Source organism: Monodon monoceros, unplaced genomic scaffold (genome assembly GCF_005190385.1).
Source record: "Monodon monoceros isolate NGI ecotype Baffin Bay Population unplaced genomic scaffold, NGI_Narwhal_1 Super_Scaffold_7, whole genome shotgun sequence".
In the NCBI taxonomy this organism is placed as follows: Eukaryota; Metazoa; Chordata; class Mammalia; order Artiodactyla; family Monodontidae; genus Monodon; species Monodon monoceros.
This window is the reverse complement of record NW_021703784.1, coordinates 43,526,788-43,544,672: the sequence shown is the minus strand read 5'-3', so window position 1 is coordinate 43,544,672 and position 17,885 is coordinate 43,526,788. Positions and strand designations below refer to the sequence as shown.

Here is a 17,885-nt window from a genome sequence, read left to right as displayed (position 1 = left end):
CTGAGTGAAGAAATAACCCCTAATTCTTTACTCCCTCCCAATGATTACTGGCAGGCTTAACAAGTCTTTAAGAGTCATCCTCTGTCATGTCACTAGCAATCATCACTTTCTTTCCACTCCCAGTGAAATCACTTGAAGTTTGTCTCATCTCACCTCATTTCTTTCATTTCTTTTTGAACTCCAATTAATTTCCAGACACTAGAAACATGCAACTAGAAAAAATCAGCAACTAAGAAAAAACAAAAATCGTTGCCCTCATGAAGCTTACATTCTAGTAAAAAGAGATCAACAGTAAACAAAAAAGTAAGATACATATAATACTACATTATCTAGTAAAAAGTACTATGGAGAAAAATAAAGCAGCAAAGGAGAAACGGGTATGCTGGAGGCGAGGGTAAAGTTAAGCAGGATGGATGGATGGCTCACTAAGAAGGTATCATTTGAGTAAAGACTGAAAAGAGGTAAAGGAACAAGTCATATGGATGTTTAGGAGAAGAGGGCTTTAGATAGAGGGAATGGCAAGTACAGAGATGCAGAGGCACAGACGTGTCTGGCCAGCATGTGGAGAACAGCAAGGAGACTGTTGGCTGGAGAGGGCTGAACAAGGGGGAGAGTAGCCTGTGATGAGGCAGGCAGATCACAGGATCCAGACTGTAGACGGTTTCAGGCTATTATACTGATGCTGCCTTTTATTCTGGATGAAAGAAGAAAGCACTGAACGATTGTGAGCAGATGAGAAACATGAACTGACAGAAGCAAGGGGATAACTGTGGCTGCTGCATTGAGGAATGACTTAGTCAAGGTCGGAAGTAGGGAAACCATAATCCAGGCAAGAGATAATGATGTGGACCAAAGTGGTAGTGGTGAAGATGGTCCAGATTGGTTGTTTTCCAGATATATTTGGAGGTAGAGAAGATAGGTGGGCTATAAATTATGAGATGATTCAAGCATGACCCACAAGCTTTTGACCTGAATTTTTGAAAGTATGGAGTTGCCATTAGCTGAGATGGAGTAGGCTTTTGGAGACACAGGTTTTCTGGAAGTAGACTGGGACTCTGACATGTTAGGTTTGAGATGTCTGTTACATAGATACGTCGAATAGGCAGCTGGATAGAGGAGTCTGAAGTTCCAGGGCGGGGGGTCAGGACTGGAGATTTACTTTGTATTTTAATTTCTGTACACGTCTGCCAGATTCACCACCCAAAGTCCTCTTTTCACCCTATCATTTGCCTACTTAAACCCACTACTGCCTAAAACAGCTGTCAAAATTTGGAGGTTAGGCAGCTAACATGTTATGTGACCCACACAAGATTTAAAGCAATTTGAGCTATTTCCCAACAGTTATAAACTGGAAGATAAATACAAATATTGGAATGTCTTTAAAACTCAGAATATTCAGAAATCCAGGGTCTGCATTATATGAATAATGTTGTCAAGTTCATTTGCGCTGATCAGTACCAAACACTCAATGTTAAAGAAAAAAAGCTGGCTGAGATACTATTCCTTTGACATTGTTAGATACTACAAAAAACTGCTCTAAATTTAAATTTATGTATCTATATCCATTTTATTAAAATAATTCTAACAAAATATTTAGAATTCAATGAAATTTATATAGTTTTATTTTAAAATAAATCATTGCTATCGATCCATTTTTCTTATGCTAAGTCTCTTATAGATGGTTACGTAGGATCCCATGATTGTTTCTTTGCATCAAAATACTCTTTAACACACTTGGCCTCACTCTTAATATATCCCTCTAGCTGGATGTGACGTTTTGTGGAAAAACAAAATGGGAGCCAGGATTGAGGGGAAATTTTGTGCCCATTTCCTAGGGAAACAGGGAGCAGTAGCTTGCGTAGTCCAGAGTGAGAACAGATTTTTTCAGAGAGGACCTCGAAAGATAAACAAATGTTGGCCTGGTAGAGAAAAGAGTTCATTTATTTTACCCTCTGGGCTCCTATGGGATTTTTAAGGTTGCACACCTCGATCTACAAGTTAAAGGCTAATCCTCAGACTGAGGTCAGTGTCCTGCCCCAAACTATGCCTTGCTAGGCTCTGCTAAATTCTGCCTCTTGCTTTCATTCACACTCATTCCACGGCACTCCTATCCTCACTGGAACACACCCTACCTCTGATTCTCTGCCTAACTAGATCCTACCTACTCTTCAAGGATGTACCAAACCCTACTTCTTGTAGCGTTTTCTGACTACTTGGTCCCGGGCTCATTTCTTTCCTCCCCTATACTCACACAGCGCTGACTGAATGTATCACTTGCTCGCCCATTCAGTCAGGCCCTGCCTCATACTGCTTGTTACGTGCTGCAAACCTCTGCAGACCATGTCCCTGGTTACACTGTAGACTCCTTGAGCCCACTGTTGAATTCCTCCAAAACTGTCCCCTATCTCTCCCTAGCACATGCGCTCTGAGAGCCTCTTTGTCGGTGCTCACAATGGTCTTGCAAAATAAAATGGAACTGGTAATACAAGTACTCTTACATAATAAAGTAGCAATTAATATTGATTTCTTATTTGTGAAAGGGAGCCCCAGCAGAGAGAGGAGTGGAATGAATAAAGCAAGATCTCTAATCCAACTCATTTACTTTCCATGCCTACTAAACTCCTGCTCATTCTTAAAATCCACTCTGAAAAATATCTGTCCCCAGTTCAGAAGCGCCTCTCCACAATTTCTTTAGTTCCCCTATAAACACTGGCTCTCATTTCATCTTACTACTGGTTGTCACGTCTTATCGGCAAGTCTTGTCTCTACTTAACAAGAAGGTAAAGCCAGATGCAGTGTATTGAATTTAGCTAGATTGTGCAAGAGAATAGGATGGCATAAAAAGTAACGATTGGTTTCTTAGGGTCCATAAGTAATAGCATTATAGACAGCAAGGGTGGCTGGGTTATAGTGATCTATTTTTAAATTAAACTTTGAAAATATTCTCATTAAATTCTAAATTTATATTTAAATTTAAAGCTGTGTGTGTGTGCGTGTGTGCGTGTGTGAGTGTGTGTGTGAAAATGAGTATCCCAGTACCTCAGGAGATTTTTTTTCAGAATTATTTTTGACTGGGGTCTGACACTACTCAGTTTAAATGAAATAACTCACTTGGATAGAGAAGAAACAAGATCATATAGTAATGCAGTGTGCAATATTGGATGGAGGAAGGGAATGAAACCATGTCACAGAAGAGAGGTTGGCAAGAATCAAGATAGAAGGATCAGCATCTCATGTTTTTAATTAAACCAATTACAATCTAAACAAACAGCTAGCAAACAACCTAAAAATACGTCCACTGAATTACAAGCTCAAATGTATTAAATAAAAAGCTATCTTTGAATTGCTTACCATTTGAGACATCACCTCTAAGTAAGCTTTAAAGATACTTTTATAAATAACTCAAAAGGGACCCTGGACTCTAAGGGTTTCACTCTTAAAGAATTTCCTGATTCCTTCAGAGGTAAAATTCCCCAAATGTGTGCCCAGGTGCTTTGAGGGTGCCTCAGTGAACTCACAGGGTTGCAACAAGATAATTTTAAATTTTAAGGCAAGCACAGTGGTGCTCAAGATCAATTAGACACCTCAGGAACTACTAGCTAGAGGCAGTTCACAATTTTAACATTAGGTTGTACTACATTCCCTTTGATGTGATCATATCTTTTTGAAGCTGGGGTTTTTGCAGTTTGTGGGATAAAAAGCAAGAGTCATGTGAAAATCAATGAGAAACAGGAAATGAGGGTGGTGGTGTCCACTCTGACTCAAAGTTTTGCGATACTATTCTATGGCCCAAAGCAATGCATATGCCAATAATAAATATAGTTATTAAAAGTGAAATAAAAATCATTTTCTTTTAATTTATGTCTTCCATTTTTTCCAAAGGCCTATTAATTATTAAACTATAATACTTATTAAATTGTTCGGTGCTAACTATTTAATAAACAGAGCTTTTAGGTATTTCTATTGTCTTAGAGGTACCATGAAAAAATTACTTTGACGCCAAAGGTTCTGTGAACTGTGGAAGTTTGAGAACCTCTCCCAAGTCTAGCCTGGAGGATTGTTTTCTTTAAGTTTAAAACACACACACACACACAACTCTACCACCGTACAAGACTTAATTTTTATTCCAATAACATCAAACATCATAGCCATTCTTATCTTTAATTCTCAAACAAGAGACTGTGTCCCTTAGGCACTGTGGTTTTCCTGTCTCAAGTAGTATATTAGTATGGTTCTTATTAAGCCAAACCAATGACATAGTCTAAGCAATGATGTGTGCAAAGAACTCAGCTCATCCAACTCTTAGCCCTGTCCAAAGTAGAAAGGCTAAAAATAATGATAAATATTCCTTTAAAATAAATAATGTGCATCTTCAAAATGCAACTTAATCCATGATATGTGAAACCAATCGCATTGTTATATTACACAATAGGAAATAGTAGAGTGGAGTGGTTACAAAATAGAATTTGTAACTAGACAAATCTCAGTTCATATCCTAGCACCATCTCTTACCTTCTGTGTGACTTTTGAAAAATTTTGAGCGTTTATCTGTTTTCTAGCCTGTATAAGCATAGCTCTCTCCTCTTTATGATAGGGTTAGTAACAGTACCTACAGATCAGTTCCTTGTGAGCAGTAAATAAAATGATACATAAAAATGCACGGCACCATGCCTAACACCCAATAAATGGTGGCTATTAATAACACGTTATATTGCAGGGGGAAAACAGTCCTCCCCACAAGTAATTTAAATCAATTTGTTTTCAACTTCACCCTACAAATTAGGTTGAAATGTGTTTGAATCCCTCACACTGTAGATAATTTCTTGGTCTCCAATAGGCTAAGGAGTTCACAAGAAGCTAAGTTTTCCATTGTTCTTCCTGAGAGAGCAGATGTATGTAAGGCTGATGAGCAAGAAAGGTTAAATCACGTATCAGGATAACACAGACTACAAAAAATAGCGACTTGGGGCAAAGAGTAATAAATCTCATTTCTCCCAGACATTTGAAATGATTGACTATCCTCCTCCTGAACTCTCTTCCCTTTGCATCCAAAACCTGCTTTTGCTTCCTTCTCCTCCTCCATAGTACTTTCTCCTTTTCTACTTCTTTGCTAACTCCACAGTCATTTCATTAAATTGTGTAACAAGTAATTGTGTCAAGCTCTGCTAAAAATCGGAAAGGATATCTGGAGAAGTACAACATAACTCTAATGAATTGCTAAAGGGAGACGTGCCAGAAGGGAGTAGAGTCGTGTCGGATTCAAGGGAGGAAGAGGTTACCACTGGAAGGAGAGAATTCAGGAAATCTTTGTAGAGGAGTTGCCCTTTCAGGTGGGTCTTAAACATCAAGTAGGTTTTGGATACGCTGAAATCAAGGGAAGGGCATGTGAACTAGCAAGAAGGGCAGGAGCAAAGGCACAGAGGCAACAAACATGGGGTATGAGTAAGGAAGAGCAAGGAGTCCAAATGGCCACATTGGAAGCCTCATAAGGGAGCACTGGGGGAAATTATATTAGGCATGTCATTTGAAGCCAAACTGTGGGTGACTGGTTCACCCCAATTCCGTACCACCATCCTCTCTTCTTTTTTTTGCGGTATGTGGGCCTCTCACTGTTGTGGCCTCTCCCGTTGCGGAGCACAGGCTCCGGACGCGCAGGCTCAGCGGCCATGGCTCACGGGCCCAGCCGCTCCGCGGCATGTGGGATCTTCCCGGACCGGGGCACGAACCCGTGTCCCCTGCATCGGCAGGCGGACTCTCAACCACTGCGCCACCAGGGAAGCCCCATCCTCTCTTCTTTATGGCATGAACTCCCATAGCTGGATGAATGCTAAGTTCATTTTTTTTGTGCCCCAGTACTTGAGACAACAGCAAGACATTTGGTGTTAAAAAAGAAGTTTTTAATTCTTCAAATCCCATCATTAATAAACCAGAGAAGCCTGTATTCTGGTTCTAGTTCTACCACTAACTAGCTCTCTGAGCCTGAGAAACTAATACGAACCCCCTTTCAGAGCATAGCTTCCTCATCTGTAAAATGAAGGATTTGGTTTGATGAACCCTCAAGGTTTTAACTCTGTGAAAATTACCTATATTACTTCATCTAATCTATCCAAAAATCATAAAGAAAAACAGTTTTGTCATTTGACCTCCAAATGAATGACATTTTACTCCGAATTATGAAGATTTTGTTAAATGAAGAAGCACAGTTTTTAAGAATGGTCTTTAAGGTCACTCTCCAGTTTTTATGGTGAAAAATAAAATGAATGCCAACTTAAGAAAGGTGATCACCATATTTATCGATTCTAAAATGTATGCATTTTTCATATGTCAATGTTCATAAAATTACAAAGTCTTTCAAGCATGAAAAAACTTGTATTTTGTTCATAAACAAAACGTTTCTTTTGTTTATTAAAGAAATTTTTAGAGCAATGATGAAATAGTTGACTGAAAATTTTTATTGAACAAATACTCATTAAGTACCCACTAGTACCAAGTACTAGGGTTACAGCTGGAAGGAAAAAGCATTCCAATGCAGTAGTAGAGGACTTCTAATCTGAAGTAAGCATGGTATATTATGAGAGGAGATAAACAGTATCTCCCTCAGTCACAGGGACTCAAAAGAGACTTCCTGAAGGAGATGAGATGGGTAAGTGACAGAGGACCCATAGAAGCTATCTAAGTAAAGAAGAGGGAAAGTGTAGTTAGCCAGTGGCAATTGTATGAGCCACAGTATAAAGGGAAAGGTGGTTGAACTGAAGGCATTATACGATATCCAGAATGGTCAAGAATCATACATATGAGAAATGAGACTGGAATGGGTGACAGAGGCCGGATCATGAAAGGCCATGAATTTCATGCTGAAATGTTTAGTCTTTCATTCCGAAAGTGATGAGGATCCACTGAAGGATGCCAAACTGGAGAACACCTAACTGGAGAATGATGCCATGCTAAGAAGCCTCACCTCTGTAGATGACAAGCTGATGGGTGGGAAAGCCTGAGGAAGGGATGGGCATCAGGATGATGCTACAGTAGTTCAGATAAGTTGTGAAGAAGACATGGCTACTGAAAGGAGGGATAAGATAGAGTTATTTGTCAAGGTAGAAAAGACAGGATTTGATTAATATGTGAGAATGGAAAACTAAAGGGAGTGGGGAATGGTGAAATTTAAAACCTGAGTTAGGGCTTCCCTGGTGGCGCAGTGGTTGAGAGTTCACCTGCCGATGCAGGGGACACGAGTTCGTGCCCCGGTCCGGGAAGATCCCACATGCCGCAGAGCGGCTGGGCCCATGAGCCATGGCTGCTGAGCCTGCGTGTCCGGAGCCTGTGCTCCACAACGGGAGAGGCCACAACAGTGAGAGGTCCGCGTACCGAAAAAAAAAAAAAAAACAAAAACCTGAGTTATTTTCAATGAATAGTTTAAGATAACATAACTTCTCAATGAAGCTCTTGAACAGCTGAAAAAAAATAGTGGAACTCAATAATTTGGAACCCCAGGCTAGAGTCTCAGACTTGACTTTGCCAAGTTGATGGAGACTACTCTAGTACACCCACCTAGAAGGTGAGGATCTTTCCTTGATAGAATAAACCCGAATTCCACCCCAGGAGCCACCATATCCATCTGGGAATATCCCTCCCAGAATCAAAGAGAGTAAAATAATAAAAAGCGTTCTCAATGGTTTGAAAGCAGGGCTTCCCAAAGCGAATTCTCAGAAGAGGGAGCAATCGGGCTCTAAACCTACCACAAGACAACTCTCTTCAAAATGCTTTCAGGTGAGCAATGACTCTAAGGTCCAACCCCACTGGCTATTTAACACCAAACCACTTTTACTGAGCAACTATAATGTACCAGGCACCATGTTCTACTTACCCTTGGCCCAGTTTCCTCACCTATAAAACTGGAAATAATATGACCCATTTGGCAGGATCATTGTGCTGTTTAAACTGCAAAGTTTACTTTGATAAATTGATAAATGTAAGGAACTATCACTCTTAACCATTGGCTTAGCAAATACATCCTTTCCTAATTTGACTGCCGTTCCCTCTCACCACCTCCCTCCTTACACTGTAATCTCCGGCAATGCCGGACTACCCACAGCCCTCACCACGTCCCCTCACCTCCACACCATGGCTATGGCAGATGCCACGTTTTGACCTTCTTTAGCACCTGACATTTCTCCTTCAGGGCACTTATCAAAACAGTCAATAATTATCTCCATGATTATCTTTAAATATCTTTATGCTCCACCAGAATATCAGGTTCCATACCAATGTCCATTTCATTCCCCCCTAAAACCCTATGCTTATCAATTGAATGAATAAATTTTCCCAGGCAAGATCTTACAACTCTCAAACCCCGAGGTTTTAAAATGACTTTCAGACAACCCTAAAAAGGGGAGAAAATATTTGCAAACGAACCAACTGACAAAGGATTAATCTCCAAACTACACAAGCAGCTCATGCAGCTCAATATCAAAAAAACAAACAACCCAATCCAAAAATGGGCAGAAGACCTAAATAGACATTTCTCCAAAGAAGATATACACATTGCCAACAAACACATGAAAGAATGCTCAACATCATTAATCATTAGAGAAATGCAAATCAAAACTACAATGAGATATCACCTCACACAGGTCAGAATGGCCATCATCAAACAATCTACAGACAATAAATGCTGGAGAGGGTGTGGAGAAAAGGAAACCCTCTTGCACTGTTGGTGGGAATGTAAATTGATACAGCCACTTTGGAAAACAGTATGGAGGTTGCTTAAAAAACTAAAAATAGAATTACCATATGACCCAGCAATCCCACTACTGGGCATATACCCTGAGAAAAGCATAATTCAAAAAGAGTCATGTACCAAAATGTTCATTGCAGCTCTATTTACAATAGGCAGGACATGGAAGCAACCTAAGTGTCCATCAACAGATGAATGGATAAAGAAGATGTGGCACATATATACAATGGAATATTACTCAGCCATAAAATAAACGAAACTGAGTTATTTATAGTGAGGTGGATGGACTTAGAGTCTGTCATACAGAGTGAAGTAAGTCAGAAAGAGAAAAACAAATACCGTATGCTAACACATATATATGGAATCTAAAAAAAAAAAAAAGGTTCTGAAGAACCTAGGGGCAGGACAGGAATAAAGACGCAAGACGTAGAGAATGGACTTGAGGACACGGCGAGGGGGAAGGGGAAGCTGGGACAAAGTGAGAGAGTGGCATGGACATATATACACTACCAAATGTAAAATAGATAGCTAGTGGGAAGCAGTTGCATCTCACAGGGAGGTCAGTTCGGTGCTTTGTGACCACCTAGAGCGGTGGGATAGGGAGGGTGGGAGGGAGACGCAAGAGGGAGGGGATATGGGAATATATGTATACATATAGCTGATTCACTTTTTTATACAGCAGAAACTAACACACCATCGTAAAGCAATTATACTCCAATAAAGATGTTAAAAAAATAAAAATTTAAAAATTAAAATAAATTAAAAATAAAAAGACTTTTAAATGAAATGCAGTAAAATAGAACAAAATATTTAAGTACCATTTTGACCCTCAGTGAGAGTACCTGTGTTCTGACAAAGCCAGAATGAAACAGATCCTGGGTTTCCTTTTGACCTGGGCGGGCCTCAAGGGCTCCACTTACTCCTTCTTTCTAGGAGCCCATGAACTCCTCCCTCTATAGCTCTATAACTTAGAATCTGTCTTCCTTCTAGTCACCATCCCTCCAATCACCTCATCCCAACCACTTTAATTCTTTTCACCATGATGTTTATAATCTATTGGCAGTGGGGAACCACCAAAGTGATGTTCTGGGAAGATAAACTTGACCTTAGCACACATAAGAACTGGAGGAGGAAGAGACTACAACTAGCCAGGTGGCTATGACAGCAAGACAGGTACATAATAATAGTGCTGTCCCTGGTCTAAGACCGTGACAGGAGAGGCATAATCACCAACTGACATGGAGATTGATAGCATGTGTGGCTCAAAAGAGAAGGAGAAAAGATGGCAGAGGTTTCAAGTCTTAGTGACTGGGTAAAAAGTAGTATAGTTCACATAAACTAGGAAGACCAGTATGTGGAGAGATATGTCTAGTTGAGGTTTACAAATAGCATCATTTGCTACTTTCATTAAAAGGGGTGATGGGGGCTTTCCTGGTGGCACAGTGGTTGAGAGTCCGCCTGCCGATACAGGGGACATGGGTTCGTGCCCCGGTCCGGAAGGATCCCACGTGCCGCGGAGCGGTTGGGCCCGTGAGCCATGGCCGCTGAGTCTGCGCGTCCGGAGCCTGTGCTCCGCAACGGGAGAGGCCACAAGAGAGAGAGGCCCGCCTGCCGCAAAAAAAAAAAAAAAAAAGGGGGTGATGGTGTGATGGTAGATATTCTCTGCTTATATTCCTTTGTTGTTGTATTGTTGTTTTCTTTTGCACTTTCCATTTTTGCTACATTGAGCATATATTACTTTATTAAGAGAAAAACCCAACAATCTTGTTTTTTTAATGCAACTTGGCTATGTCATATTGATCTTGCAATATATATGAGATATCATAAAGACGATGTCCAGCAGGAAGACGAAACTGTAGGCCTGAAGCTTGTGAGAAGGCAAGGTTATAAGCGCAATTTTGTAGTTATAAGCGTAGAGTTTAAAGCCTCGGGAATGCATGAGCTCCCCAGGAGGAGACGGAATTAAAAAGGGCCAGAGGATGAACTTCTGTCTCACGTCGTGTGGCCCTGAAGTCCCTCACAGGGAGTAACTGGTGCTAGGTAAGAACACAGGAAATATCACACTAGCTAGAGGCTCAGAGAATGGATGGATGTGGTGTGGACAGGACCCCGTCTGCATCACCAGAGTATTTTGGAGTTACCTATATCAGTACACTTTACTCACCGTTACAATGATTTGCTTCTGTGCTGTCGTGCCCACTAAACCGTGAACTTCTTGAGGTCAGGAATCAAGTCTTGTTCAGTTCTTTAGCCTTCTTTGTTTTCCCCTCACCTAGCACAGTGCCTAACACATACCAGGCATTTAATATACACATCTGCTCAAGAAACCAACCACACACATAGGAGGTGTTCCCTGCATTCTTTCCTTTTCTCAAATGACTTAGCTTTCCTTGGCCAGGCTGCTATGTGCCCTCTTGTCTAGAGGAACTAGTCCTCTAAAGCCTAGATGAGGGGACTTGTCCCACAGGCCTAATGCCCATGTGTCTGTGACACATGGAGATTCTAATGACCTCCCTGCAAGAAGCCCTGAGGTGTGTTGCCCACCCATCATTCACCTCACTTTGAAAGTTCACTGTTTTTTTCAGTGTACATACTATTTACTTGTAAGCGCATAGCATGTTAATCCACACGGTATTTAGAAAATCTATAATTAGCCAGGCTAGAAACAAGGCAATAAAGTGCCCACCAGAAAGTGGCCCAGACTTGCCATGCATTTTTACTTTTGGGCCTGACACAGTGGTTGCCAAATTTAGCTCTTTCTACATTTTTAGATCTAATTACGTGGATATTTAAAACACTTCTTCTAACACTTCCTGGAGAATTAGTCTTTTAAAAACAGATATTGAAGAGATGCTCAAGTCCAATCCCTTCCCTCAGTTGAATTTCACAATGTGGAAGCACTTTACAGACACTGAAACAACACACCAGTGTGACCCAGATGAATCTCACTGCCACTGGTGTGGGCAGTCAGCGTCTCCAGGCTCCTGACTCTAGACCCGGGCTACCCCCCGCTGTCACTCTGCCTGTTGGATAATTAATGTCCTCCAATGCTTCTTTGTCACACAGCTTAGGTGGGGAAAGTTAGTATAGATGTGCCCTGCAGGGAAATATTTTTCTGGATCTTGTTTTAGCTATATAGGGGAATTTATTATTTAGGAGAGTCTTGCAGTGAAACTTTCACATGGGGAAGAAGCATTCTCTAAATTACCTGCCAACTTAATTTATTTTCTACTCTATTTGTTAAGTCTAGCATCAGGTTTTCTGATGACCAACAGACCTGGTCATTTCTCTCATATATATGCATAAAAGATGAAGTTAAACAGACCTGCTGTTCCTATTCTCCTCCGTCACGTGCGAGCTCTTGTGACCTTGGGTCTCTGATTTTTGACCTCATATAAAATAGGCTTAACACTACCTGCTCTGTCAATATCCTCAGCAACGTTGGGAAGATCAAGCAGGAAAATGTATGTGAAAGTAGTTTGTAATAGCGATTAAAACAACAAGAGTAATAGCTAACATTCCGAATGTGTCGGGCACAGCTTTATATGAATTAACTCATTTCATTCTTGTAACGCTAAGATACAGATTCTGCTGTTGTCCCCAGTTTTTTGACAGGAAACCAAGGAATAGAAGTTAAGTAACTTGCACAAGTCACAAAGCTAGTAAGTAAAGAAGTTGGAATAAGCTGCCACGTACTAACTGGGCACAGTAAGACTATATTAAAGCTGATAGAGACTGCAAGAGATAACACAGCATGAATATGTGATATCACAGGAAAATGAAACAGTTGCCATTTTAAAGATGGAGCAACTCAGATCCAGCAGGGTTTCATGATTTGCCCAATGTCAAGTATTCCAGTTTTAGAATATCCACAATTTATGGATAGAATAAGTAATAATACGTTTATTAGTATTCTAATTAGTATTCTAAAATATTCTATTTTTAAATTGTGGGAAGTAGAGCAAAGCTGTTAGGAACCTGGGTGCTGGATTCAATGGCCACGTTTTAAATTCCAGCACTACCATTTAACCAACTATTTTACTGGAAAATTAAAAATTAAATATACACAGACAATTGTAAGAATAAATGCCTAAAAGATGTTAGCTACTATTACTATCACTGTCCTAATTCCTGTTGCCAGTTCCCAAATCACATCAAGAGTTCTAGACAAAATTGTGTAGTTCTCTTTGAAAGTGCTAATGGAGTAATCACAGCATCAGGATTTGGAGAGGAGTAGGAAAGGAGAGTCTCAAGTGTGAACTTTTCTTTCTTTTTTTTTTTTTTTGATAATTCTATAAAGTGAAAAAACCCTATAACCAAGAATCAAATTTTCAGAAATAGACTTTCATTCCAGTTCCTTCCACTCTCTGCACAGTGGTACTGATTAACATCCAAAAACATGTTAGAAATAGGAGAGAGAAGGCAAGAATAATCTATCTACTAAAGAAGCAGTGCCATTAAAAAGGAAGAAAGCATCACCCCAGTGGGCCACCTCTGCACCAGGCGCTCACAGGCCTTTGGTTATAAAGAGTATGGCTTGATTCCAAATCAGACAGACCTGCTTCAAAGCCAGCTCTTCCACTTATTAGTTGGGTGGCCTTGGGCAAAGTGACTTAACTTCTCTGACTCTATCAAGAGTTTCTGAATCCAGAGCTAACTCAGCTGCTCCTCTACGGCAGAATCACTGGGATACAGGGCAACTGCTGTTCCCTATGGGGTTTGTGGGATTCATCACGCTGGTTTAAAGGTCTACTTCACAAGTCCTTGGGGAGGGGGAAGGGTAAGCTTGGATGAAGTGAGAGAGTGGCATGGGCTTATATATACTACCAAATGTAAAATAGATAGCTAGTGGGAAGCAGCCGCACAGCACAGGGAGATCAGCTCGGTACTTATGTCCAAGTAGAAGGGTGGGTAGGGAGGGTGGGAGGGAGCCGCAAGAGGGAAGAGATATGGGGATATATGTATATGTATAGCTGATTCACTTTGTTATAAAGCAGAAACTAACACACCATTTTAAAGCAATTATACTCCAATAAAGATGTTTAAAAAAAAAAAAAGGTCTACTTCACAAGCCCTGAAAGGTACTTCTTGGAGTTTTTTTCAGGAGCAGACTGGCCCGTCTAAGTGGCCACAAGACACACATCATGGGAATTAGCTGAACAAATAGGACCCTACTTGGCATTTAACCAAATGGATATTAAAAGTCTAATTGAGCAAAAATTCCCTCTCTAGCAGATGGATGTGATACCCTATCAAGACAGGGCATGTCCCCTCTACCTCATCCACACCCCTGGCAATCTCAACGCGAGTCCCCCAGCTTTCACGACCTGTTCTTTTCAGACACACACCAGAAGTGAGCACGAAGGAGACAGAGAAGCATTCCCCAAGGTTGGACAGACAGGCTGATCTGAAGATGCTATAAGATACACTTAGCTGACTGAAGTCTGGCTGGGAAGTTGAGGCTGGATTCCCTATGAACTCACTCCTCCCAGGACCAGCTATGCAGCTTGAAACATGTCAGTACTGCGCTCCAGTCACCCTTTCCCGCAATGGCCCAACTTCCCCCCAACCAGCTTTGCCTGCTGCCCAACTTCTAACTCAGCCCACAGGGCCTTTGGGCTGGAAGCTGCCAAAGACAGGTTAGCACTGAACATCAGAGCTCCGGGAAAACGAAGCTTCCCTACAGAGATGGTGCACGCCACTGTATCTGTAGGACTAACTTTCCAAGGCTCCACAGATTTCTTACTTATACAGACTTCTGCGACTATAGCCTCCATGGCCACTTCAGAACTGACTCATGACTCAGGAGGTATTTCGAACCTTGGGAATGAAATTGCTCAAGACAGCATGTTGTAATATGCACAAAGCTGAAAAATAGTGCTGGATGTTTGGAACAGATTATATGTGCTCATTGTTTACCAGGAATTATCATTTAATAAGGTTTAATGAGCACATTTATATCACATCCTTCTTGCCTAGCATTTATACATGTTCAAAAAAATTGGTAGCTCGTGTAACAACAATCCATGCAGCTCTCCTAGGTAGTAAGTACTAAGGGGTTCAGTGAGCATTTGCTGGCTGTTCATCTCTTGTTTGCTCCTTTGTTGAGAGAAAGCATTCTATCTATTTACAGACAAGGAAACTGACACCAGGAAGTTAGGGAACTTGCCTAAAATCGCCCAGGACACATGGGGTAAAACAGGGATCCAGACAGAAGCAGTTCGACTCTGGAATTTAGGCTCTTCATCTTTATACCCTACTATTGTCCCTGTTAGGTGATGACACTGAGACCCACAGACATTATGTAACATGTCTGAGGTCACATCATTATTTGCTTTTCACATAAAAATCTAAATTACAGCTACATCCCCTTCAAACGGTAAGCTAATTCTAAACCTAGGTCCTAGAGACTTTGATGCAGCCGGAAGAGTTGTCAGACACTGAAACAAGCAGCAACGAAGTGCACAGACTCATAGAGGATTTTCTAGGTATAAAGCCCAATCAGATAGTGGCCAATGACACCTTCTGGTCTCTGATAACCCCTGTGCTACTAGAGCTGCTAAAAATGACACCAAAGGCATGAATCTGTTCAGATGCCAAGAGTTTTATCATAAGACCTGGAAGCTCATGATTAAAGAGGCACTGGAGTCCCCAGAACCAGAAACGCCTTTTTGAAAATTTTCCACATTTGTTCTCGCTTCAGGCCATGATAAAGAGTTTCCAGTCAAACGCACCAGCTAAAATGAACCTGTTTTCTGCAAGAGAAGCGGTCAGTTTGGGTCCAGCACTTATAAAGGTTCCTAGTGCCACAGACTATGAAATAGGCAGAAGTGAAGCGGACTATTTGAAGGGGTTCACAGGGAATCCCAGAGGACCTTAAAACTTCTGAGCAGGAAGGGTCCTAAGATGTCATTGTCCAACCACTCTCCAACTTAACAGGGATGCAGCTGAGCTGAAGGGACTTCTCTGGAGCCACTGAGCAGGTTAAGTGAGTGGCAGGGCCGGTAACTGTAATGAGGGGTTGGACATGCCCAGGTTGCCAACAGCCTCCGTCCAAGGACTCACTCTTTATACCCCAAGCTTAGACTGAAGGCCTAACTTCTGGTACAAACCCTAGGAATCAAATTCTGATTTCAAACATTGTAAAGATGCTTCTTATTTTCCAGACCTCTCAGTGAAAACTTTAGGGACAAATCAAGAAATCTGTGGCTAATGTCATAGACCCTTAGACAAAAATGGCCCTAAAATAATACTCAGTCTCCTTTTCATAGATGACAGAGAGCCAGAGAGAGAGAGAGGGACAGACAGACAGACAAAGAGGCAGAGAGAGACAGAAAGAAAGAGAGAGAGAAATAATACTTTACCCCCAATACATACACAGAAAGTTCCTCGGCTTTCTCAAAGCAGAGAATGTCCAACTTGCTTGATTGAAGGGCAGAAAAGGGGGGTAGCAAAAGTTGGAATGCAGTGAGAGGTTGGAAACTGGAATTGGGAAACTCCTCTAGCCTGGAACTCTCCTGTTTCCCGCTGTGAACCGGTCTAGGGGCTTCCCGTCGATGGCCCAAGCACAGAAGGGCGGGCAGGACACTCAGGGCCGCGTCACCGGCGGGACTGCCCGTGCCCGGAAAATGAGCTGGAGACCAAGAATTGAATGCAACTCCGGGTATTCTCCCTCTGGGTCCCCCGGGAGCCCGCGCTGGGGCGAGAGATCCCAGGGGAGGCTGTGGGAGGGAGATAAAGCAACAGCCCCAAAGCTCCAGTGAATGCACTTGAAATTTCTGCGCGCGAGAGAGAAACTGTTTTCTTTGCCACCAAGTTTCCAGCCCACCGGGAAAAGTCTCTTGCGGCGCAGCGCCCAGGAGATCTGGGTCTCCCACTTGGCCGCAAGCCGCTGCCCAGCGACTGGAGACCCGCTGCGAAGCGCTCCCGCCCCCGATCCCCTCCCCCGCTGCTCACCTGCGATGTCCCAGAGCTGCAGGCGAACCACGGTCTCCGGGTCCCAGTGGAGCACCTTGAGCGCGAAGTCCACGCCGATGGTGGCCCGGTAGTGCGAGGAGAAGTTCTGGTGCACGTAGCGCTTGATGATGCTGGTCTTGCCCACGCCCAGGTCGCCGATCACCAACAGCTTGTACAGGTGCTCCTTGTGCGGGACCTGCATCCTGGCGGCCCGCCAGCCGCGCCTTGCTTTGCAGTGCGGGCCGGGGAAGCGCAGCCGGGCCTTGGGCGGGAGAGACCAGCGGAGCGCGAGTGCGGGCGAGAGAGAGCGGAGGCGGCGGGGCGGGACTGGACGGGGCGAGGGGCGGAACTCCTCCGCGGCCGCCTGGAGAAACGCCCAGACAGGAGCCCAGGGGTTAATCCTCCTTCCTACCCCGCGCCGCGCGGCCTTGGAGAGGGGTGGAGACCCGAGCGCCTCCCGGGCCCGATAAGTTAGGGGGCCTCAAGGCAAATGCCTTTTGCAGAGGTTATTCGTACAGCACTTTACAGTTTCCGAAGTGCTTTTCTCGTCTGTGATCTTTCCGAAGTGCTTTTCTCGCCTGTGATCTTGGCCACAAAGCTTGGAGGTGTGGTTTTTATTTTCCAAGTTTTGCAAGCGAGAGCGTCAAAAAAATTAAGTGAATTGCCGAGACGGTAGTAAAAAGCCTGGCTGAACACAGGGCTCTTGAGGTCATGGGCCCCGCCACCATCCCATATGGCAGAGAGAGCGTGGAGGCAAGGCAGCAGGTAATACAATTTCAAGAGGCATAAGAGCTGGTTTTGGGTCCGGCACGCCCTGGTTTTCGAGGTGAGTGACCTTGTGCAAGTCATTTCAGCTGCCCCAGCCTCCTTTCTTCCTTGGCGATCTGGTAATGGTAATCCTGACCTGTCAGCAGCCTGCGGGTGTGAACACTGAGCACCTTCACACCAATTCAACTAGTAATCGTCTAACCAGGAAGATAATTGGGCTGTAAATGCTGAGGGCATCCATGCTTTTAGCCTCCACCTCTCCTATCCTAAAAGCTCTGAGCAGCATTGAAAGACAATTTAAACAACTAGTCAGATTATTTTACGTGGTAATAATACTAGCAAGCATCTATCCAGCACTTGCTATGTGCCAGGTTTTATACATATGTCACCTAATCGACCCAGCAGTCTTAAAAATAGATACCATTGT

General features: G+C 42.7%; 1 protein-coding gene across 1 annotated transcript in view; it reads right to left on the bottom strand.

Moving 5' to 3' along the window:
* RAB38 (RAB38, member RAS oncogene family) overlaps positions 1-16,896 on the bottom strand; it is a 70,731-nt gene extending 53,835 nt beyond the window's left edge. The window contains exon 1 of the mRNA XM_029208430.1: positions 16,691-16,896. Coding sequence (XP_029064263.1) covers positions 16,691-16,892 — 202 coding nt within the window. The 5' untranslated portion in view covers positions 16,893-16,896. The remainder of the gene's footprint in view (positions 1-16,690) is intronic.
* Positions 16,897-17,885: the final 989 nt, after the last annotated feature.